The sequence below is a fragment of the Trachypithecus francoisi genome, unplaced genomic scaffold (genome assembly GCF_009764315.1).
Source record: "Trachypithecus francoisi isolate TF-2019V2 unplaced genomic scaffold, Tfra_2.0 Lachesis_group2, whole genome shotgun sequence".
Lineage (NCBI taxonomy): Eukaryota > Metazoa > Chordata > Mammalia > Primates > Cercopithecidae > Trachypithecus > Trachypithecus francoisi.
Window position 1 is genome coordinate 90,671,637 of NW_022681465.1, and position 24,224 is coordinate 90,695,860.

The 24,224-nt window shown below is 36.7% G+C and overlaps 1 protein-coding gene across 10 annotated transcripts in view; it reads right to left on the reverse strand.

Annotated features, from left to right (window-relative positions):
• PDE4D (phosphodiesterase 4D) overlaps positions 1-24,224 on the reverse strand; it is a 1,626,844-nt gene that overhangs the window by 367,984 nt on the left and 1,234,636 nt on the right. Inside the window, exon 1 of one of the 10 annotated variants that reach the window (XM_033179639.1) lies at positions 23,804-24,090. The exons of the other annotated variants lie outside the window; for them this stretch is intronic. Coding sequence (XP_033035530.1) covers positions 23,804-23,892 — 89 coding nt within the window. The 5' untranslated portion in view covers positions 23,893-24,090. Of the gene's footprint in view, positions 1-23,803; positions 24,091-24,224 lie in introns of those variants that run through there. 10 annotated transcript variants of the gene reach the window in all.

The following is a 24,224-nucleotide window of genomic DNA, read 5'->3' on the forward strand; positions in this document are numbered from 1 at the left end:
CCCTATGAGTGGTCACTGCTTAGTCACTGCAATGGATTTGAACTACACAACCTATATTTATCACTTTTGTCCATTTAAGACCAACTCAAAGACAAAAACGAGTAAAAGAATGATGAAGACTTTTTTTTTTAAAGATTCTGCAGTACCTTCATAAGGGTCTCCCTCTCAGGGATGAAGTAAGAATTGCTCCTTTAAAAAATATCTTTCTGTAAAATGACCGGAAAATTCCTAAAGATAGAAACAAAAAAGCTAGATGGCAGCAGACTGCCTTTCATGTCCCTATCAATGAATAGATTGCTAACTAACAATCAGGGGCATTGTTCATATCAATAATATAAATAGTTCAAAAGACTCCAGAAATAAGTTTCTAAGGCACTCCCAGTCATTTGGAATAACTATGGCTTGGAAATTTCCCCATCTTTGTAATTCTGAGAAAAATGATCTAAACTAGATGTCTATAACTATATTCAGATGATTCCTATTCATAAACTGAGAATAAAGAACAGACCAACTTCAGTAACAGTGATATTGCTGGGAGAATAAATTGGCTCAAGAAGTAACAACAGCAGCAGCAAAACGGTTAAGGCATTTCAAGGTAATCAATTTAGCTCTATCGCTTTTTGCTGTGACTCTGAAGGAAGTTAATTGAATCTCTGAAAGTAGTATCTTGCTGCCTGGAATTTGTACCCACCAGCTCCAAATAAACTGTTCTATGAAGTTTAAGCTGTCCTTGACAGAAAGAAGGGTACAATCAGCTCCAAGCCATTAGGGAAGGTATAATTTCACAAGGCCAGACAGCCAAGGAAAGTGATCCTCAAAGGGAAATTTTGTAGAAAAAATTTTGCACTTCCCTGTCCCTATCCATCAGTAACCTCAACAGAGCTATTTTTGGATTGTTTCCCTTTATTCCTATTGATGACTATTATTATATTTTTGAAAATATTTTTGTTAATGTTGTTGTTAGAAACTGGTAGGTTAATGAAAGTTTAGCCATGGTTGCTGTTGTTAGAAGCAGGTGTAATTAATAAAAGTTTAGCTGTGACGGCCAGGCACCCCAGGGTTCACACCCCAGCTTATTGACTACTTTTTAAGCTATACAACCCTTAGCAAACTGCTTACCCACATGACCTCTGTTCTCACAGCTGTTAACAAAAGTGGTGGCAGTGATAATAGTGTTGAGAATTGTTTTCAGGTATAACCAAATTATCATGGAAAATGCCTAGCAAAAGGTCAGGCTTATGGTAGGAGCTAATTAATACATCGAAATCTCATTCATTCCTTTCTCGCTTTTTTTTTTGGCTTTCCTTTCTTCCACCGCCTTCGCCATCTTCCAAGAACCAGCCTAAGTAGTAGATGATGACTTGGGTCTCCTGCACATCAAGAAGCCCACTGCGCTGGCTTCCTGACACAAGACATAGCCCTGCTAGGGAGTCAGGAGTCTGTCTGTTTACTCAATGCTCAGTTCATATTAGAAAGCAAATGCTCTTGAAAATAAAAAGCATTAACTCATGTCTAATTGCTTATCTATACTTTCAGCACTTCTTCATGTTTTACAATTTACTGTGAGCAGATTCTAAAAAGAGAACATAGAACAAAGGTTTTGGCTTTGATGAGGAAAAGTGTGTGGAGAGAACACAGAAAGAGAAGGATGAAGGAAAAAGACAGGAAGGTCTCAAAACCTGAGCTCCTGCATCAGTCACTCTACTGAATTAGCCCATTCTGAGCTTGTCCAGTTCTTTCATAAATCAAACTTGCATGCTTCTTAAATTGTCAATGGTTAGCCTTCAATGATTCTTAAAAACCGTAAATTTTTAATGATGCTAGTATAAGTGAAAGGCATTCATAAGTTCCCCTCTTTAATAATGATGGTCACAAATTGGAGCAGTCAACAGCTAACATTTTTGCAGTATTTACCATGCACCAGACACTGTGCTGGGCACTGTACATGATTATCTCACTTAATCCCCACAAAGCCTTATGAGCTATTATTATTATTATTGTTTCAATTTACAGATGAGGACACTAAACAGAGAGAGAATATACAGCTAGCAAGTGGTAGAATCAGCTAACAGGCCATGCGTTCATTTGTTCTGATTGCAGTTTGATGCCTCTCCTGGGTGAATTCAATAGGACCAGAACACAGTTCTACTAAAACATCTGGTATGATTTCACAATGTCACTTTGTTTTTGCCTTTAAAGTGAATTGGGGAATTCTGAGCGGGCCTGGGGACATTTTAAGAGGTCATAGGGGCACAAGCTTAAACCTACTAGTGTCATGGGAGCCTCTCCATCTTGTGAACCCTCTTACCACCTTCATTCCCATTTAGGCTTTTACAAAACACATGACTGTAAACTGGTTTGCTTTGGTAGTAGACAGGAATGTTGTGGAGAAAACACTTGAAAAAGTTCATAGGTTAAAAAACACAAGAACTACTTGTTTCATACATGGTTTTATGTAGATGTCAAAGATAATCTCTCAAATAATCTTTAAGTTTCCACTAATATGTGATACCCCCCAAAATGCTGCCTCCTGTGATAATATCTTGCATTCTTCTATTATTCCATGAAACATATCTTATTTGGTTCTCACAGCCAACAATCAACTGAGGTAATAAGGGAAAATAACCACAGCACTGCTTTATAGAGGCAAAAGTGAGATCCCATGCTATATGGCACAGCAGAAACAGAATCTCAAACTAGTATTTAGGCCTGTAGTCCCAGCCAATAACAAGTTTCATTAGTGCAAAAGTTCTTTACCTATACACAGTCTATGGCTCTCTTGGTGAAAATAGTATCCTTGGTGAACTAAATTTTGCACAGGAAACCATGGACTCAGCATCTCATACTCTTTTTTACTGTATCTTAGGAATCACGTGCATGTCCAGTCTAAAGCAGCAGGTTGTCTAAAAAGTGTTTGGCTAGGCAGTGCTGAGAGACTGCACATCATTAGCTCTTGAAAGTCATTACCATTGAGTTCATGTCCCTAAATTGTGTCTTTCTGTGAGGAAGGCAGAGGATCATATTTGAATTCAAGATCATCGAAGTATGGTAGACATGAAAGGTGTGTGGTTAGGACACTAGCAGAACTCCAGAGCAAGTATGCACTTTCCAAGTTCCCAGGGGACAGGCTGATGGCAGAAATGTCTGATTTGAATAAAATTGCTAAATAACTTGTTTTTTTACTTAAATTCCTACAAAAATTTCCTACTATAGCAACTATTAATGAAAGTCTGTTTTTATGCTCCTCGATGACATTTTTGGCATAATTTAGAGAAAAAACCTCAGAAAATAAAAAAAAGTAAATGTAAGACATATGTTATGAAAATATCTTATGAAATATGTTATGAAACTTTTGTTCATTATGTAACCAGTGCCAACTTTGCAACCATTTAGGTCTCTGATGGTGATAACTTATTTACCTTGATATTACTTTTCCAAATCCCAAGTCCTACACAACTGTAGCTTCAACTAGAAGCCAAGCCCTACCTTTGTCCTACACAAAAAGAGACCTAGACTGTGAGCAGCCTCGCTACAGATTTCTTTGACTCCCTTTGGATTACACACTATGAATATGAATACAAGAATAACCAAGACATGCATCCAAGTACATTTTTAAATTCTAGTTTTGCTTTTTCTGATCTAGCACAAAGTGAGTTATCTGAGCATCATATTATGTATTTTCCTGAAATATTTCATATTTTCTCAAAGCCATTTTCCTTAGTAACCAATAATGAGAGATGATAGAAGGCAGTTTAAGGCATCTCAGCATTTCCAAATAGCATTCTGTCTAAGGTTAGTTTCTACATGAAAAAGGTGGTAAATGACATATAGATGCATGTGCAGGGGAAGAGGTGTTCTGTGGCAAAAGAAGTTTGAGAAAAAGATATTTAAAAGTTAAACAGTTTTTTTTTTAGCAATTATCAGTACCTTTAATATGCAAATGAATGAATCATGTTCAAGACGGTAATGATACCTGCAACGTTTCTTAAAATGATTTAAGCATAGAACTATCATTTGCAGAGCAGTTGAAGGGACCAGTGCTTCATGGGCACACTTTCAGTCATGTGGGCTCAGGAGTCACATAGACCTGAATTCCTGTTACAGCTCAGAGGAGCTATGCATCCTTGAGAGAATGATAGAAGCACATGGTAAACCTTGGTGTCTTAGCCTCAGTCTCTTGAGGTTAACAAAAGGTCAGTAAATTCAAAAACACTAAGAAAACTACATTATATTCTTGACATTCAAATGCATCTTCACAAATCCCCTAATTCACTAATATCACCCTAGCATTTACTTTTCCCCTAGAAAATTTTATTTATTTATTTATTTATTTATTATCATTATTATTTTTAAAAAGCAACTCTCATTGATGTGTTAATCCCTGTTGCTTTACAGGAATGTGTGCAGTTTTCTCGCCCTCTCTGGAATCTCATTTTCATCAACAGCACCTGTTTGCTAATGTTTTAATTCTTCCTTGATGAGTACTTTTGCACTGACTGGCACACTCTACAAAAAATTCCAATTTTTTTTCTAGAAACAAGCACAGAGTGAACTATGGTGGACTTGTTCATACAATTTGATCTTATTTATCACTTTAAATTTTATACTTTTCAAGAGTTAATAATTTTCTTAGCTGTTTTTGTGTTGCGTCTACTGCCTAGATCAACGCTGTTCAGGAGAAATACAATGTGAACCATGAATGATGGCCACAACATGTAATTTTAAATTTTTTAAAAGCCATATTATGAAAAGTTATTTTCACAAGCAGGTGAAATTAATGTATTTATTTTTACTTTTGTGGGTACATTGCAGGTATATTTATGGGGTACATGAGATATTTTGATATAAGGCATACAATGCATAATAATCACATCAGGGTAAATGAGGGGTCCATCACCTCAAGAATTTATCCTTTGTGTTGCAAACAATCCAATTATACTCTGTAATTTAAAAATGTGTAATAAATCATTGTGACTGCAATCACTCTTTTGTGCTATCAAATACTAGATCTTAATTATTCTATCTAACTATATTTTTGTACCCATTAACCATTTCCATTCCCACACCCCTGCCACTCACTACCCTTCCCAGGTTCTGATAACCATCTTTCTACTGTCTATCTCCATGGGTTCAATTGTTTTCATTTTTACCTCCCACAAATTAGTGAGAACACGCAAAGTTTGTCTTTCTGTGTGTGGCTTATTTCACTTAACATAATGACCTCCAGTTCTATCCAAATTGTTGCAGATGACAGGATCTCATTCCTTTTTATGGCTGAATAGTACTCCATTGTGTGTATGTACCATATTTTCTTTATTTAGTCATTGGTTGATGGACACTTATATACAACCAAGTGAAATTAATTTTATTTATTTGTTTATTTATTTTTTGAGACAGAGTCTGACTCTGTCTCCCAGGCTGGAGTGCAGTGGTACAGTCTCAGCTTACTGCAAGCTCTGCCTCCCGGGTTCACGCCATTCTCCTGCCTCAGCCTCCTGAGTAGCTGGGACTATAGGTGCCCACCACCACGCCTGGCTAATTTTTTCAATTTTTAGTAGAGACGGGGTTTCACCATGTTAGCCAGGATGGTCTCGATCTCCTGACCTCGTGATCCACTCGCCTCGGCCTCCCAAAGTGCTGGGATTACAGGCGTGAACCACTGTGCTGGGCCAAAATTAATTTAAATATGTTTTTTTAAACCCTATACACAGTATTAGTATTTAAACATGTAATCATTACGAATATTACAAATGAGAAAGTTTTCACTTTTTTTCACACTATTATTTGAAATCCTTTGTGCACGTTACATTTCCAGCACATCTGATTTGAATTAGCCACAGTTCAAGTGCTCTGTGGTTAATAGCTTTCTTGTTGGACAACACAGGCCTAGATTAGCAGTCAGCTTCCTTCTGGGTGGCATTTTTCTACACAGGTACAATGTGTTTATCAGTTCAGAACTATTGTATTTGCAAAGGAGAGTACAGAATAATATAACTATATTGTGATTTGAATACTTAGTGGTGCATGTGTGCATTCAATAGTTCTGTAACTTAAACCCACACAAGAACTCTGTTGTACTTTGGATCAAATTACTCCCTATCATGAAGCATCCTCATAATTAGAGTCCCTCATAATAGTCTACACCACAAAAGCCAAGGGATTTTTGTAATTGTTTTACAAGTAGGAAAAGCAGTAACTGTGATTTGAAATTTTTACAAAGTTAAATTTTGTAAATATATGTTGAATACAAATCATGTACATGACATTTGGCTAGTTCTTAACACTGATTTTTAGATATGAGACATCCAATTTTCTTGACAAAGGTATGTATGTATATATAATGCATATGCAAACACACATATAATATATCCATATATATCCAAAATACATATATATGCATGTATGCATTTATGGCATAACACCTATCTATTTTACAGGGTCAGTTGATTGGTGATTATTTCCTTCTTTTCCTTTGAATCATGGGCACTATAGAAAAGCATAAAATCAGTCTTGTTTCATAAGTTAGTTTTTCTATTCAAACTTGCACTTATCTTTGATGGAAAGAAATGTATAGCCTATTCTTGTGAATAATGCTAGCTAATATAAGCTGAGTGCTTACTCTATGCCAGGTGCTAGTTTAATGGTTATATATGTATTATCTCATTTAATACTCGAATAACTCTAATGATGTAGGTGCAGAGGCACCTGAAACAGAGCACATTTAAGGAATTTCATAAACGTCATACAAGCTGCAATTGGAAGAGCCATGATTTGAACTCAGGAATTTCTGCTCAATCATGAAGTGAACTACTCATTTTAAATGCATAGCATTCTAAGCACTCTCTTTTTAGATAATGATTTGTTAGCTAACTTGAATTAGGTTCTTAAAAGCAACTCTCATATTTCCTATGATTTCACATATCTTTGAAGGTCTTAATGGAAAGGAACTTTGTAAAGATAGTTTTATACTTAACTTAACCTCTCATTTTATTTTACTCCAAGACCAATCCAAGAAAAAAATACAGCTTCATTCCTTATCTCTGACAAGTACCAGAATGCACAACACATGGTGCCTCTGATCTGTATCATTTCCCCTAGTACTTGCATTCATCTTTGATGTTGATATTTTGTGGCCTAGTGGCTCTTGAGAGAAGACAAATAACTCCTTTGAACCATAAATTACCATATTTGGACTTACTTCTTCATATAATTTTTACTAGTCCTTTTTATTTCTTTCATATATAAATTGAAATGTTGAAATGATGAGATCTATTTTTAAAGCATATACATATTTTTGGGGGGAATGTGACAGAGTTTAAATTGCTAACAATTATACATAAACCAGCTGAATCAACTGGGCAACAAAACAGCCCTTCAGTCTCACATTAATCCATTTGCGTGTAGGCATCAGGGAGGTCTCATTCTTGCAACCCCAGAATGTAAAATATAAAGTCCAAACTAGTCTTCACTTTCACACACCTCCTCTTTTCAAAAATTCATTTAAAAATATTTAACTGACAAACATTGCATATATTTATAGTGCGCAAGACGATGTTCTGAAATATGTACACATTATAGAAGAGCTAAATCAAGCTAATTAACATATGTGTTAACTCACATAGTTTTTTGTGGTGAGAACATTTAAAATCTACTGTCTTAGAAATTTTCTTTTTGTTTTCTTTTTGGTTTTCTTTGTTATTATTTATTTTAAGTTTAGGGGTATATGTGCAGGTTTGCTACATAGGTAAACTTGTGTCATGGGGGTATTAAGCCTATTAAGCCTAGTATCCATTAGTTACTTTTCCTGGTTCTGTCCCTTCTCCCACCTTCCACTCTCTGGTAGCCTCCTATGTCTGTTGTTCCTCCCTCTATGTATCCATGTGGTCTCATTATTTAGGTCCCACTTATAAGTAACCACATATGATATTTGGTTTACAATACATTGTTCTTTTTTTTTTTTTTTTTTTTTGAGACGGATTCTGGCTCTGTCGCCCAGGCTGGAGTGCAGTGGCCGGATCTCAGCTCACTGCAAGCTCCGCCTCCCGGGTTGACGCCATTCTCCTGCCTCAGCCTCCGGAGTAGCTGGGACTACAGGCGCCCGCCACCTCGCCCGGCTAGTTTTTTTGTATTTTTTTAGTAGAGACGGGGTTTCACCTTGTTCGCCAGGATGGTCTCGATCTCCTGACCTCGTGATCCGCCCGTCTCGGCCTCCCAAAGTGCTGGGATTACAGGCTTGAGCCACCGCGCCCGGCCCACAATACATTGTTCTTAATGATAGTCACCATGTTGTACAACAGATCTCTTGAACTTATTCCTCTTGTCTAACTGAAATTTTATATCCTCTGACCACCATTTCCCCAGTCCCTCCTGTTCCCATCACCCCCTGGTAACCCTCTTCTATTATCTACCTCTATGAGTTTGACTTATTTACATTCCATACAGAAGTGAGATCATACACACACCTCTCCTCTTGCTTATACTTACTAGCTTTCAGCCAGAACAATGTTAGCAAAAGGGTTGGCTTTTGAAAGTTGACCAACCCCTGGTTTAAACAACATCTATCAGAATGTACAGTATAAAGTTTAAGGCTTCATAAGTCTAGCAGATTCAATATACATTTGTTGGATGAATTACTGAATTGGATATAAGTTCACAGGGACATTGAGCTATTCTTTGATATTTCCTGGGCTTGGTGTTGATTTCATGAATGCATACTTGATGTATGAAGAAATATTTAGGCACATGTCTTGGATCATTTATAGTTTTCTTATACCTCTATAAAAGTTATTTCTGTAAACTTAAAAGGAAAGAGTAATTATACAGTCCGTACACTCAATTTCAAATGAGAAGGTTGAGGACCCATGAAGTTAAGGTAACTTGTCCATTGTTGTTCAATGAGCCAAGAAAAAAGTGGAAATCTAGTTCAGCTGGCTGCTGCCCTTCCATGCGAAAACTGGTATAGGTCATATTATGATTACCATTTGAATGCAACCTAACAAAATGTTGTGGCCTGAGACTTCATTTATGATAATAATGAAAATTTATATTAAAAGCAAGAAATTACATTTTGCATGGTGGATTACACAGTACACAGTACACAAATGAAATCTGGAATTGGATTTGAATGTTTAAAAGTACATTATGCCTTCATACAAGATACTAAATGTTTTATGGGGGAAGAGGTTTTTTACAAGGGTTATAATAAAAATATTTTTATCTATTTAGTCATTTCTTAGCAGTTCCTCAGTTGTTCTTAGTATAACCAAGAAATACTAAAAGATGTATTGGCTCATGCCTTCCCCTTTCCCCATCATAATGGTAAAGGGTGAGTGAAAAATGCTTGAAAAGCAGCCCATTATCACTGAATGATTCCATTTTTAGCACAAGCTTCATGATATCTCAGGTGGGATAGGATGATAGTCAGCTTTCTTAGAAGTGTAACAAATTCTTCTCTGAGAATGAAAGTAATCTTGGTGGATGGCGCCAGGTTTCAGATTCAGTCTTTTAAATTCTTACTTTAAGGCTGGTACAGTGGCTCACGCCTGTAATTCTAGCCCTTAGGGAGGGTGAGGTGGGCTGATCATCTGAGGACGGGAGTTCAAGACCAGTCTGGCCAACATGGGGAAACCCCGTCTCTACCAAAAATACAAAAATTAGCCAGGCATGATGATGAGTGCCTGTAATCCCAGCTACTCATGAGGCTGAGGTGGGAGAATCGCTTGAACCTGGGAGGCGAAGGTTGCCTTGAGCTGAGGATGTGCCATTGCACTCCAGCCTGTGCAACAGAGTAAGACTCTGTCTCTAAATAAAATAAAATAAAATAAAATAAAATAAAATAAAATAAAATAAAATTCGTACTTAGTTGCCTCAGAGCACTTATTCAGTGGTTTAAATCATTTTTGAAAAACTAAGAGTCATTAACCTTTTAATGCAAAAGCGGGCGTTCATTAGGAGTTTCTTGGGGAAAAAAATAGCTTACATTCTGTTTCTTTCATGCCCATTTTTCCTCTCAATACTGTCTCCTTAAGATAAACAATCAAAAACTATAGATATTTACGTTAAACACTTATAAAAATGATTTGTGTGTAGGTCTTTTGTTAGTGCATTAGTGATACGGTTTGGCTGTGTCCTCACCCAAATCTCATCTTGAACTGTAGCTCCCCCAGTTCCTCATGTTGTGGGAGGGACCCGCTGGGAGAGAAGTGAATCATGGGGGTGGTGTCCCCCGTACTGTTCTCATGATAGTAAATAAGTCTCACAAGATCTGATGATTTTATAAAGGGGTACCCCTTTTGCTTTCGTATCTTGCTATTGTGCCTTGCAGTGGACAGAACAATAGGCAGTTGAAGGAAAGATGAACCATTCTGTTTTTCTTTAGTAGTTTTGCTAAAATATTTGATAGGTTAAAAATAGTGGTTAGAATAAATGCTCTGGATTTTTATTTACCATGTCACATTTATCACTGACAAAAAAGTTAGCTGTTCTAAGCTGCTATTTGGTATCTATTGAAAAAAACATTTTAGTGATCTGAGAGAATTAACATGACATTTAGCAGGAATTACTATATAATTCCATTTAGTGAGAAATTATTTGGGTACTGAAGAACGCTGGGTTTGAGGATTATATTTTTTAGAAATCCTTATTTCTGAAAAATCTAAAGGCAAAACCCAAATATAATAACAACTTTCAGAGGCCACTAAGGTAGATATTAAACTTTGAAAGACAATATAATACATCCTTAACACCTTTCCCAATTTCTGAATCAAGTGACTCTTTTTTTTGTTTTGTTTTTTTGTTTTGTTTTGTTTGGTTTGGTTTTGTTTTGAGACGGAGTCTCGCTCTGCAGCCCGGGCCGGAGTGCAGTGGCCGGATCTCAGCCCACTGCAAGCTCCGCCTCCCGGGTTTACGCCATTCTCCTGCCTCAGCCTCCAGAGTAACTGGGACTACAGGCACCCGCCACATCGCCTGGATAGTTTTTTTGTATGTTTTTAGTAGAGACGGGGTTTCACCGTGTTAGCCAGGATGGTCTCGATCTCCTGACCTCGTGATCCACCCGTCTCGGCCTCCCAAAGTGCTGGGATTACAGGCTTGAGCCACCGCTCCCGGCCTAAGTGACTCTTATGTAAAAATTACACACTTTCTCTTTTTTTCAGAGATGGGGTCTCACTGTGTTGCCCAGGTTGGATTGCAGTCCTGTGATCACATTCACTGCAGCCTTGACCTCCCAGGCTCAAGCAATCCTCCCTCAGCCTCCAGAGTAGCTGAGACTACAGGAAGGTACCATCATACCCCACTAATTGTTTAAATTTCATAGAAATGGGGGTCTCACTCTGTAGCACAGGCTGGTCTCAAACTCTTGGACTCAGGTGATCCTCCCACCTCAGCCTCCTGAAGTGCTAGGATTACAGGGTAAACCACTGTGTCCCACCTCGTATACTTTCTCAAATTTCACGATGTGAAGTATCTGTCTGGTAATAAAGTGATGTTTTACATCATGAAACCCTTAGAATACATTTGATATTGCCCTAATGTTTACTTATGTTCCCTAATATGCCACAAAGCAGACAGCCTTAAGATTGGATTTTGAAAGCTTTAAGAAATGGGACCCACAGTTATCACACATACTATTTTTTTCCAGACATCATCTAACAATGAATGATCACATTTTGACATGGTACAAACTGAACCAGGTCAACTAACTTGATATGCCAGAAGCCGGATTAATATCATCAATCAGTTACGGTGAGCTTCAGAGGAGGTGACATAAAAAATTAGGAATACATATATCACCAGCATCTTAACATTAAAAAGACATAATGACTATAATGACAAAAAAGAAAGAAAATGAAGGGAAAAAAACTTCTTTAAACGCATGGGTAAATAAAATCTTGAAAAAGCAATACACATTTATTTTAGCATGCCTTACATTGGCTATGCATTTTACTAATGTTTTTTCAACAGGTTAAGGTGGGTTAGGAAAAGTCCAAAACATATTTTCCAAGAATAACATATAGGAAGGAAAACCTGATTTAAAGTGAGCACAGGATATATAGCAAGAACTCAAAGTAGGAGATGGAAATTTTCAAACAGAATAAAAGATTATTTATTGGATTTTGCTAACAATGATTACTATTGGTTTGAAAAATGAACCTGGATAAAATGTAGAATAACATCACATATTTAAGCTGCATATGGACCAAACAGGGAAAATTCTATTTCTGCATATCAGATCGTTTCTTATTTTAGTCACTTATTTCACAGTTACATAGTATTCATCATGAGGAGAAACAGAGTGAGTGTGAATGGCTCACTGTTACCCACACTATTCCTGGAAAAACAGGTCCTAAAGATTAAAAGACCCAACCGCATACATAAGAGGCATGATGACATTGTTATTACTAGGCAAACATTTATTAAGATGCCATCATTGAAAATGGATGACCTATACTTTGGTACAAATGTAGAGAACTGAAACATCACTTTGGCGGCGACATAAATGTGGCAAGCAGTTTGGAAACACATTTGGCAATATCTAAAGTTAAAAGCACAACCTTCGACCCAGAAATCCTACCCCTTGGGATATACCCAAACCCACATGTATGCACAAAACCCTGCAACACTACATGTACATTTGTTTACCAAGTGATATATCCAGTAATGTTCATAACAGCTCTAATTCATAATGGCCTAAAACTGGAATACGTAACTATCCATCAACAATAGAATGAGTAAGTAAATTGTAGCATATTCACTTGGTGCAATACTAACACAATAAGAATGAAGAATGCACAAAACAATATGAATGAATCCCATAAACACAATATTGACTGAAATAAAATAAGAGTTTACATTGTACAATTTCATTCATATAAAATTTAAAAGTAGTCAAATCTATGCTATTGGAAGTCAGTTAGTGGTTATCTTTGGGTGCATAGTGACTGGAAAGAAGCATAAAGAGGTGCCCTTGGGAACTGGTAATATTTTGATTTTGATCTAGATGTTGGTTATATAAGTAAAAATGGCTAAGCATTTTTTCTCCCTTAGTGGCACATTCACGCCCATTATTTTATACCAATTAGATCCTTGTAGACTGCTAAGAGTTATATATAAATAGAAAAGAAAGAGAATCCTTTCCATTCCAACCAACATGAGGAAGGCAAGACTGCAAGACTTTTTTTTTTTTTTTTTAAGTCGTATAATGTTAAAACAAACAATAAGCCTTTTAAATTCACTCCAAAATACAGGATAATTTGTTTCCCCCACTGATAATAATTTCTTCTTTCCCTTTCTTGGCATTTTGGTGTGTCAGACTTCCCTAAGGTTTATGTTGTTTCAGTTTATATGGATTTGCTTTCAGGAAAAAAACTGATGTTCCTTGTCCCTGAGTATCTCATCCAATGGGTTGAAAAGCAGCGCAAACAACAGAAGTTGTTCAAAGCCATCCTTGTCATCTTCCACACGGGAGGACAGAGAACAAAAACGTCCCCACCAGTGAGTGGCAGTGCCACTGAGAACCCCTGAACACCTCTACTCAAGGCATTTTGAACTTTATAAAAAGAAACTGAGGAACGTTAGGATGGAAAATATATAGTCCTTTTCTAGAACCAGTTATGATGTAAACAGTTATTTTTTTCTAGAACCAGTTAAGAGATAAACAATTATTTGAGTAATGAAATGTTTTCATCTTTTAGTTCATCTGAGATCGGGGCGGTGATACTTCATAGAACTCACAAATAAAAGCTTTTCATCAGGTCAACCTGAAGATGGCAGAAGGAGTTTTTTTTGCTTGTTTTTTTCCTCCACTCAAGTGGCCACTCTTTCACTAGAGAATGTACTTACGTCATCAAATTAATGTGATTCTGAAACAGGACATAAATCTTCCGTTTGGATGAGAACATTAATCAGATTCATCTAATTTTCCATTCTTTATCTAAACACTGCCATTATGTGACAAGAAAAATTCCTGAAAATCAAGGATATTTTGCAGTTAAACCCCTCCTCCCAGCCAGTCTATTTTGTTACTCTATATAAACAAACTCTGCCACTACATTCCTTTATCCATAGCAACTTCCAGTGGGTAATCCACACATCAATTAAAGGCAAGTTAATTGCCAAAAACGGATCAAGTGACAAGCATTAGAAGCATAATATTTATGGGCTCTATTCTAAAAATTTGTGTGTTGAAAAAGTTTCATCCGGCTAGCTTTCCTTTTAATTCAAGATTTAAAATTTGTATTATTTCCCTGAAAATAAAAAAGTAATCTCATAATTACTCTTAGCTTATGATGTTTATGTTTTGTAGGCAGTCATGGACAGGTATTTCAAACAAAACAAGGTTCCTACTACAGGGCTATTACTACTGCTATTGATTTTTAACTTCCAATTTTCTTTGCTTTAGTATTTTCTAAGTATAAAAATTTTTGAGATAGTGTGAAACAATGTAATAGAAAGTATATTGTAAACTGCTCCTCCTTCCCCTACATCTTTTCATCTTCCTCCTTGTTTTACTCTCTCTCATTGTATTTTTATAATAACAGAGAAGCAAAGGCAAATTCACTCAAGAGACTGGAGACTGAAAACAAGTCAGTAACGAGGTCAATATTTATATGGTTCCATTGACGTTGTGCAATTCTGAGTTTCATGCCTAGAACTACAAATGTACTCACAGATGTATGGAACGGATATGTTTGAACTTATATGCAAATAAATTATCAATTTCTTTAAAAAGGCTTCCCTGGCTTCCCCAAGCAGAACTTCTCATCTCAGTCTCTATTTATTTTATTTATTGTTAACTTATTTTCTCTCTTCTTCTACCAGAATGTAAACTTGATGAAAGCAGAGACCACATCCATTTTGTCCCTCACTACATCCTGTCACATTTTTAGGAGTATTTATAAGCCAATTGTTAATACCCAACAGTTATTAAAAATTAAATTACATAAAAGTTGTTAATTATAATTAAATTACATTAAAAACAATGGAAATAACTATTCAAAACTCATAACCTCTGAATGGTTTGGTTACACTTTACTATTATTACGTTTTGGGGGCAATTAATGTCTATTGTATCTATATGATAGAAACACTGTATATAGTACTATGTATCTCTTGCCAACTCCACGTTTAGTGACCTCTGCAGGGCCGGGCGCGGTGGCTCAAGCCTGTAATCCCAGCCCTTTGGGAGGCCGAGACGGGCGGATCACGAGGTCAGGAGATCGAGACCATCCTGGCTAACATGGTGAAACCCCGTCTCTACTAAAAATACAAAAAACTAGCCGGGCAACGTGGCGGGCGCCTGTAGTCCCAGCTACTCGGGAGGCTGAGGCAGGAGAATGGCGTGAACCCGGGAGGCGGAGCTTGCAGTGAGCTGAGATCTGGCCACTGCACTCCAGCCTGGGCGGCAGAGCGAGACTCCGTCTCAAAAAAAAAAAAAAAGAAAGGGGCGGGTGAGAGAATTTTTTTGCACAGAAATAAGCAATTACTACAAATAGTGCCCTCCCCACTCCCCCATGGAGAGCTGGTTGTGAACATTTACCGCCTGAATGATCTTTTACATTCTGTTCTGTTCATATTTGAATGTTTCATTCATTGTTATAATAATTTTAGGGTTTTGTTTTTATAGAGTTTATTTCTTTAGCTCACCACAAAATTTATCTTTTCAAAGCTTCACTTCAAAGCTTTCTTTTTCTTTTCTTTTTTTTTGGAATGTGACTTACATACTTGTCACCTTTGAACTGTCTTTTGCATTTGACTGGCTTAACATAATTACAGTAATATATATTTACTCTATTCACAAATCCATCTTTCCTCTTTATCATTTTAGTTTTTTTCTTCCAAATTTACACTATTACCAGCTAATGAATTATATAATTTGAGCCGTGTGCCATGGCTCATGCCTGTAGTCCCAGCACTTTAGGAGGCTGAGGTGGGAGGATAACTTGAGGCCAAGAGTTTGAGACAAACCTGGGCAAACCAGACTCTAAAAAAAATTTGTTTTTAAGCCAGGAATGGTAGGGTGCGCCTGTAGTCCTAGCTACCCAGGAGGCTGTGACTGGAGGATCCCTTGAACCTAGGAGTTTGAGGCTGCAATGAGTGATAATCATGCCACTATACTCCAGCCTAGATGACAGAGCGAGACCCTGCCTCTAAAATAAATAAATAAAATAATACAATCAGACAAGTTTTAAAGTACCATATAGTACTCTTCCTTTGCCCATGGAATTTTCTTTTGCTCTGATTCAACTCTGTGTGCTTATATAACCCAGCCTTATGGAAAATCAGACACCTCTCTTCAGCCCCTTGTCAAAGTTAAAAAGGCTTGTCAATTATAGTTCCAAGGTAGAAAAAATAATGGAAGTTAGGAGGAGGGAGAGCCAAGGTAGAAGGTGGGTATATGACTGTGGCAAAGAACATGATAGATGCTGAGGCCTCCAGAACAAGGAGTACCAAGGTAAAGTGTATGGAATTGAATGCTTCCTCTTTCATAAAAAGTATTCCTTATTTGCTCTGCCCAGATCAGACAGGCCTTGATCCAGCTGCTCAGTCAAGTACCGTCTCTTAAAATCACTTGATGGGGGCTCAACCACTTCATGACTTAAAGACAAAAATGCACTCATTGAAATCATAAAATCAACATTATGAAAATAAATAGTATAAATTTTACAAACTACTAATTAAGCATAAACGCTCATACCTATTACACATTCAGAAATGGTATGGTTTTAACAACAGTGAAAACCATTCTCACACTGATGGTCAGAAATACCCACAGCATGATTCTAAACCCTTGGCAGTGGAGAGTGTCTTTTCTTCTTTAGTCACCTTGATTTTTTTGTACATCTCCTGGCAGTCCATATTTGACAGAGCTCTGTGCTGGTCCATAGCCTGCAGGCTACCTTATAAAATCAATAGCTTTATATTTATTGCAGAGTTTGTAATCTTCTGACTGTGGTTGTTCCATGTGCTGTCTTGATAAGACAGAAAACACTCAAACTGTATTTCCCCTCTCTATCTCTGTTTCTAGTCTACATTGATAATTGAACAGATTCTTTTGAATGTTAGAGATGGGGCTTTCCTTCAATTTTGAAAAAAATGCATATAATGCATTCTACAAAAATGTTGTTTACAAAGTGGTACTTCCCTACAAGAATCCTATTGTAGCTGTTGTAGCAAGTGATTTTTAGACTTGTAAGTAAAATGTCTGAGCATAATTTTACTTGGATAAGTCTATTGTTCAGAGACTTGTCCTTCCATGGTCATTGCCCAATTATGACTCTTATACTCTCTCCTGTCTGCAAGAAGTGTGCTCCAAATCATTCATTCTTTTGGCTGCCTTACTGAAGGCATTGAATTAGATGGCATATGTACTGAAGTCAGGGGGTGGGACACTGGAACAAAGATTTTCACAGAAGCACACAGAGCCAGGGTTCTAGCTCTGGCCAGGCCACTATCAAGTTGCACGACCCTGGAGCCTTTCAGGATCTTCAAGCTCTTCAACGTAAGACAAATGAGTTTGAACAAATGAACCATCAGGTTCCTTCGTCTCTAACCCCCTGTTCCCATGAATGTGGCAAAAGGAAGCACAGTGTCCTCACACTTGCCATGAATTGGAACACATTTGCTAATAGTTTCATTCATTTAATACATATACGCCAAGCACCTACTATGTACCAGACACTCTTCCAGGCATTGGCCATACAAAGGTGGAAAAAAGGACAAAAATTGCTGCCATGTGAAGCTTACATTCTATTATTAATAATAGCTGAAATTTATGTTAGTGTTGTCTATATGCCAGGCACTTTACATGGCTAACACACCTAATCCTCATAACACCTCATTTTACAAATAAGGAAACTGAGGCACATGAAGTAACTTGCCCAAAGTCTCATAGCTACAAGTGATAATGTGAAAATGTGAACCTCAGCAGCAGTGTGACTGCAGAGCTAGCCAACTGTCAATCATTCCTGCACACTACCTTTTTAAGGTGAGCCTGGTTGTATGTGCAAGTTGCTTATAAGGTAACCATTTATAAGGCAGCTCTATTGTACTATTCTGTGACCAACAGAGGTACCAATGATAACAGTTTATCTGAAAATGTATTTCACAAAGGAAACTTCACAAAATTTGTGAAATGTTAGTGAAGACTTGGAAAATGCCATGAAAGGGGTGGTAGGTAGTCCTGTACTCATGGACATGCTTTCATCTAATCTTCACAATGGCCTTATGAAGTAGATATTTTTATTTTCTATTTATGTACATGGAAATGGCTCAGAGACATTAGGAAAACTGCCCAATCAAGAAAGCAGCAGAGTTGGCACTGGAGCTTGGTCTGTTTGGCTGTAGAGCCAAAGTTCTCCTCTTACACCATGCTACCTCTTCTGACAATATGCAACGGTTGTTAGCAGTATTGTTATTCTTAGGTATAAATGTTGCCTATATACGAATTATTTTTTCATTTTCAATTTAGCCAATATTACTCACAATTTGAAATATCATTAAGAAGCCTAGTTTAATAGTCAAGACTATGCCAGTAGAATAAATAGACATGACACAGGATGAAGTTGACCTCTCTAGCTCAGAGAATCTTCTGGCTCCTCTGAACAGCTGGCCAAGGAGTAATATTTTGGCAGTAAAATACAACCCCATGACCAATGTTTTTGGCCAGATGAAATGAGCCAGATGGAAGCCCATGAAGCAAAACCCAGGAGCGGGCAGAAGCAGACAATATAAAATCACTGATTCATTTTCCTTTTTCTTTTTTAATATAAAAATATTTTTATTTTGATGCTTTTGCTTAGCATTCCTTTAAACCAACATCAATTAGGTTAGAGGACAGTTTAGATATTATTTAATCAGTTTATATTTTAACTGATTACTAAGCCCTATTCTATAACAAATCACATGGTGTTCTGTCTTCAGAGAAAGATTCAGAGTTAAGTAGAGAAGATAGTACATCTGTTAGAATAATACCTGTCATTATGGAATTTTTTCCTTGTGTGCTAATAGGATCTGGTCAGGAAGCTGGAGGTGGGAGAGTGACCAGCAGTCCCGGTTCTAACACAGACTTCCAGAATTCATACCTGTGCAGGTTTCTTAAACTTGCTCTGCCTGGTTTCCTCATTTGTAAGATAAAGGTAATGCTAGATCCACCTCCCGAGGCTGTTTTGGAGGATGGCATGCATGAGCTAATGCATGTATGGGATTGGGAATGTTTCCTGGTGCATAGTAAGTGTCCAATACAGATTAGCTCTATTGTTCTTACTTTGGACTTTCTAACCACATATGTGTGTGGTCTCTAGTCCCTGAACTTCCAATTGTTCTTCTCCTATTTGATACTAATTACATCCATCCTTTTCACTTACCCTAAAGAATTAAGTGAGATGAGCTGTAGCACACTAAAAACAACAGTTGTCACATCTGTTACATCTGAAAAGCTTTGAAAACTAAAAAGTGCTATGCAACAGGAGGTATTCTTGGGGGTATGCAGAAAGTTACATCCCAGTGTATTAATTCACAGGTGGCGCTCACTCCCTTTCTAAGATGTGAGTTCGAGACAGCATTTTCTCATGGGAATTGTGCAATTTGGTTGGGCAATCACTAGGGCATCACTAATGATGTGCTACCACTTAGGTTTTGGAAGTAGCAAAGAATAGCTATGAGACCACACTCTCCTATGATCCCTGTTCATATCTGCTACTATACAATTTCCAGATCAAAGTTGCAGATTTGATCTTTACTTCCTAAGAATACAGGGGATAATTTAGGGATATCTAGATCTTCTTGTTTGGGCAAATATTGCTTTATCTTTTCATAGCCCAGATATCATTTGTACTTTTGTTTATTGATGTGATTGTCATTCCTTCATCCTTCTACTGTTCAGTCTATGTCATATCAAACAAATTTACTCATTAGACCTTCTATATCACGTATAAGCATGCACATACGTACTTAATTAATCACCTGTTTGGCAGCTCTGCTAAAATGCTGGGAAGGAAAAGATGTTGAAACAATTGGCAAAAATGAGATTTGGAGATTTTCTGAGAATTTCTATCTCATGACCCCTATTACTATAAAGGGCAAGAAAACCAGAAGACACTTTCTGTGTTTCTGGTCTGTGGAATGCTATGGAATAATCTCTGCCCCACATTCAAATGTACCCTGAGTGACTTTCTCTCCTATTTACGTAGTACCTACCCCATACTCATCACATAAAATGTTCCTTTTAACATCCCTTTTTAAGAAGACAGAAAGCAGGAAACGTTTTGTGATTTGTTCTCTTTGGAAGACAGAATCATCTCAAGAAGAGTAATTTTCTATTTAAAGTTTCCTTGAACACTACTGTAGTTTTAAACAATAATATATTTTAAAATACAAAATTCCCTAGTGTTCTCTTATTGGAGTTGTCAGAGTCCACACTCTTGCTAAATGTTTGCTCCTTGATTCTTTCCTTACTTCCCAGATAGTTTTTCCCCATTTTTTTTTAGGTACTATATTTAAACAACCAATATAAACTTATCCACATTGTTTTCTCAAATTTAACATGAGCACATCACTCTCCTCTTTCTTCTCTATAATACTTGGGTGGGGGGGGGGGGGGCGTTGCTCTAACGTAATTAGGTGAATCTTTAAACACATGTGCCAGAACCTAGGCAGATAAATCAGCAACTTGCCCTCAAAAATAGTACTCATCTTTGTAAGCGGTGTCCTAATGCTAACACTTATCCCATTACTGAAAACACAGTTGACACTCTCTTCTGGGTTCACAGAGAAAAAGTAGTTTCCTTATTATGTAATCCTCTGCTTTCTCTCTTTTTCTGTTCCTCACTCCTCTCCCCATGGCCCTGCTCCACTCCCCTCTCCTGCCTTTCCTTTCCTCAGCCTCTTCTTTTCTCTTTCAATCCTTCTTTCTGCCTCAAATCAAACTTAATAAACTATATATTAATCATTTTTGTTTTTTTTATAAAAATCTATTTTAACCGCATAAGACAAAAAACTGTCACAGCTGAAAAACTTTCAAATCTATTTTGAGCATTGTAAACTGTTTAAGATTGTATTTCTCAAGAGTCAACACTCATTAAATGTATATGATTTGCTATTACTTTAACAAATCAGACACTAATTGAATTTCATATCTTACAGACTTGGCTTTCCATTAGCCTGAATGTTACCAGGGAGCGAAAGCCATGCCAAATAAAAATATTCCAGCTTAAAGCTAAGTGTACCCCCAGTATCATGCATTATTATCCATTTGACAGTCAAAGAAAAATGACACCACAATAGGCACATTTGAAGATTTTCCAAGACATAAAATACTGCTCATAAAATATATGGGAGAAATTCAGTGAAGAAATCTTGTCTAATGTCCAGTTCCTTCAGTGGCTTCAATAATGGAATCATATCCAAAGCCTCTAAAGGTCAAGATAAGCTTAAGTTACTTTCACCATTTAAGGATTTTGTATATTTTTTTAAATTAAGAAATGCAAAAGCAAGGTTGTGACATTATGAGATATTTTACATGTTTACATCAAATAGTTTAACACCTTTAATTCCAAGAATGCTATGCAATAAAACTATGTTCTTCAGAAGATAATTATAGCATTTAACTGTGCATGCATGTGCCTGTGTGTGGTGTGTATATGTGTCTGTATGTGTGTGTATATATATAGATATAGTGACTCATGGTGCATCTGAGGTATTATGGTATGATAAAAATTTTAAGTTATATAATAAGTACCTTTTTGCATTATTGTCAGTAGATTGTTGTGGCTGAATGCATAATCTCCTTTGGATGAGTGAGGGACCTGCAGAAATGCGAGAGCCGGTGGCCAACTGCCTTCCTGCCTCCCTAACCCTTCCACTTAATTCAACTTTTCAACTTATGATAGATATGATCATATCAAGTTGGTTATGCCAATAAAGCATTATGGGGTGATGCCAAATAAGAAAGGGTAACAGGATACTTTATCAAATAGACATTACTGGCATTCTTGCTGTATATAAAGAAGCTTCAAACCTCAAAGAGTTTGCAGTACAACTGGAAAGATAAACTAGAACCTCTAAACAGTGAAAACAGCACAAATAAAAAAGTAATTATTATGTGGGAAATTGTATATTCAAATTAAGAGGAAATAAAGGAAGGACTAAGTCTCTGAAGTTTCCAAAGGAAATGGGCTCATGATGGATATTTGAGATATCATCCTTACATCTTAAACTTGTTACAAATTAAGTTTGTTAAAATTACAGATGTGAGGTATTCAAATACATGAAAAAGTTATCCTTAGCTGCTAATGCTTATATTTTGGAAAGGGCCAGAACTTGACAAAAGGAACCTTGAAAAAATATATTTATCATATAGCTTTAAATTTTTATCATACCATAACACCTCAGATAAAAATATCTTTGCCAAACTGAGAGTAGAGCTTAAACTTTGCATTTCGTGAGATTTCTCAGATTCTTTAGTCCATCAAGCTACTGCTTTTACTTTATTCAGTAGTTGGAGATTTATGATATTAAGGAGCTTGTGATCAGATCTCAGTGATGAAGAGAGCCTAGAAGCCACCATATATTGGAAATATGCACAGTAAAGTTAGCAAATAATTGATGTTAAGTTCTGAATGTACAATTTAGTATATAATAAACATGAGAATCACATTCGACAGAATGCAAAGCACATAGTAGGCATATAATTTCAAATTTTCAACCAAATTTTATAGTTGTTACAAACTAACGTAATAAATCATTAGTTTCTTTTCAAATAAAAATTATATTTATCTCTTGCCAAAGTTTGCTTTTGCATTGTTATAACAAATTTTTAAATTTGATTTCTCTGATTTTATAGTTCCCTAAAAGTTCCAAGGACATTGTCTTCTTTACTGTCTAAAGCAAATAATTAATCCTTATAAATCATTTTAATTCAAACTTTGAATGTTTTATATGCAGGCAAATCAGAACACATTTTAATCCTGTGTTAATGTACATTTCTACATAGGCCTGGCAGCTTCCAGATGTGCTACATTTGGTCTAAATAAGAAAGACCTTATATCCAAAATTTTGCAAACAATGTCACTTCTATTTACTATTGATCAAATAGATACCTTTCAGTGCTATAAATTTTAATCAATAAAAAACAAAAAAGTTTTTATTTATAAACAATAATAAAGAATAATCAATCTTCTCTTTATTAATACCTAGAATACTCAAATGAGAAGGAAATCCAAGATTTTTTAAAGTGTTTTCTTTTTTTCCAGTTATTTGGTTAAAATAAGCTGATTTTCTTGTAAAACAGTTATTGACAGTTTAGTGAAGTCATGAGGTCAAGATTTTTAAAATGATTTCCAAAAACAAAAGATTATTAAAATATTTAGTTTGAATTCATGGCATCTAGTTCTGCTGGGCAAGATTAACACTGAATAATTCCCTGAAACAGCATTAGTTTCCATTTTTTCATGTGGATGTGCCCTGAAACACTTAGAAAGAATACTGTAGTGTTCTTGTTGTTGGTTAGTCAAACAAGAACCCTTCCCTAACATTTAGGTTGACTATATTAAGCCATTAGACAAGTTAATACACTATTTTTCAGGTGGCAGGAATATGAATGCTTTGTTAAGTTTGCCATTTAACTCTCAGAATTAGCTTTTAAAGTTAGTCAACTTTCTTCAACTTCTGCCTCATCTCCTTGGTTCTTATTTCATATACTGTCAAATTAACCAGCATTAGGAGTTAGAAGGTCAACTTAGGGCTTATTTGCAAGGGGCCTAAGGCAGTTAAGCAGTTCTTCCTAGCTACAAAAGGAAAACAGCAATACCTGTAGGACTTTGAGAAACGCAATCTTGATTTGGCTCCTGTAGATGGTCCTGGCACCGTGGCTCCCAGAGGATCCCAAACAAAAGCCATTTGTAAGGACGATGCCAAGATTCATAGCAACCACGAGAAGTCAGAGCTGGTGCTGGGCCCTGGGGCCCTGAGGCCCCGCACGGAGCAGGAGCAGGAGGCACTTGTAGCTGAGTGAGGGCATTTCCTTTGTGCAGTGGTATGCGCTGACTGAGAGGTGGCAGGCTGGCTGAGGCAGGGCTGGAAGGGATGGCCAGGACTTCCTGCTGCATGACACTTGGCCTTTGCAACAGAGCTTGCTTCACTCAGGCCTTATCTCATAATTAATGTGAGAAACACTCCCTCGAAAATTTGTTTTTAAATATAGCCCTAATTAAACAGCATAGTCACATGCC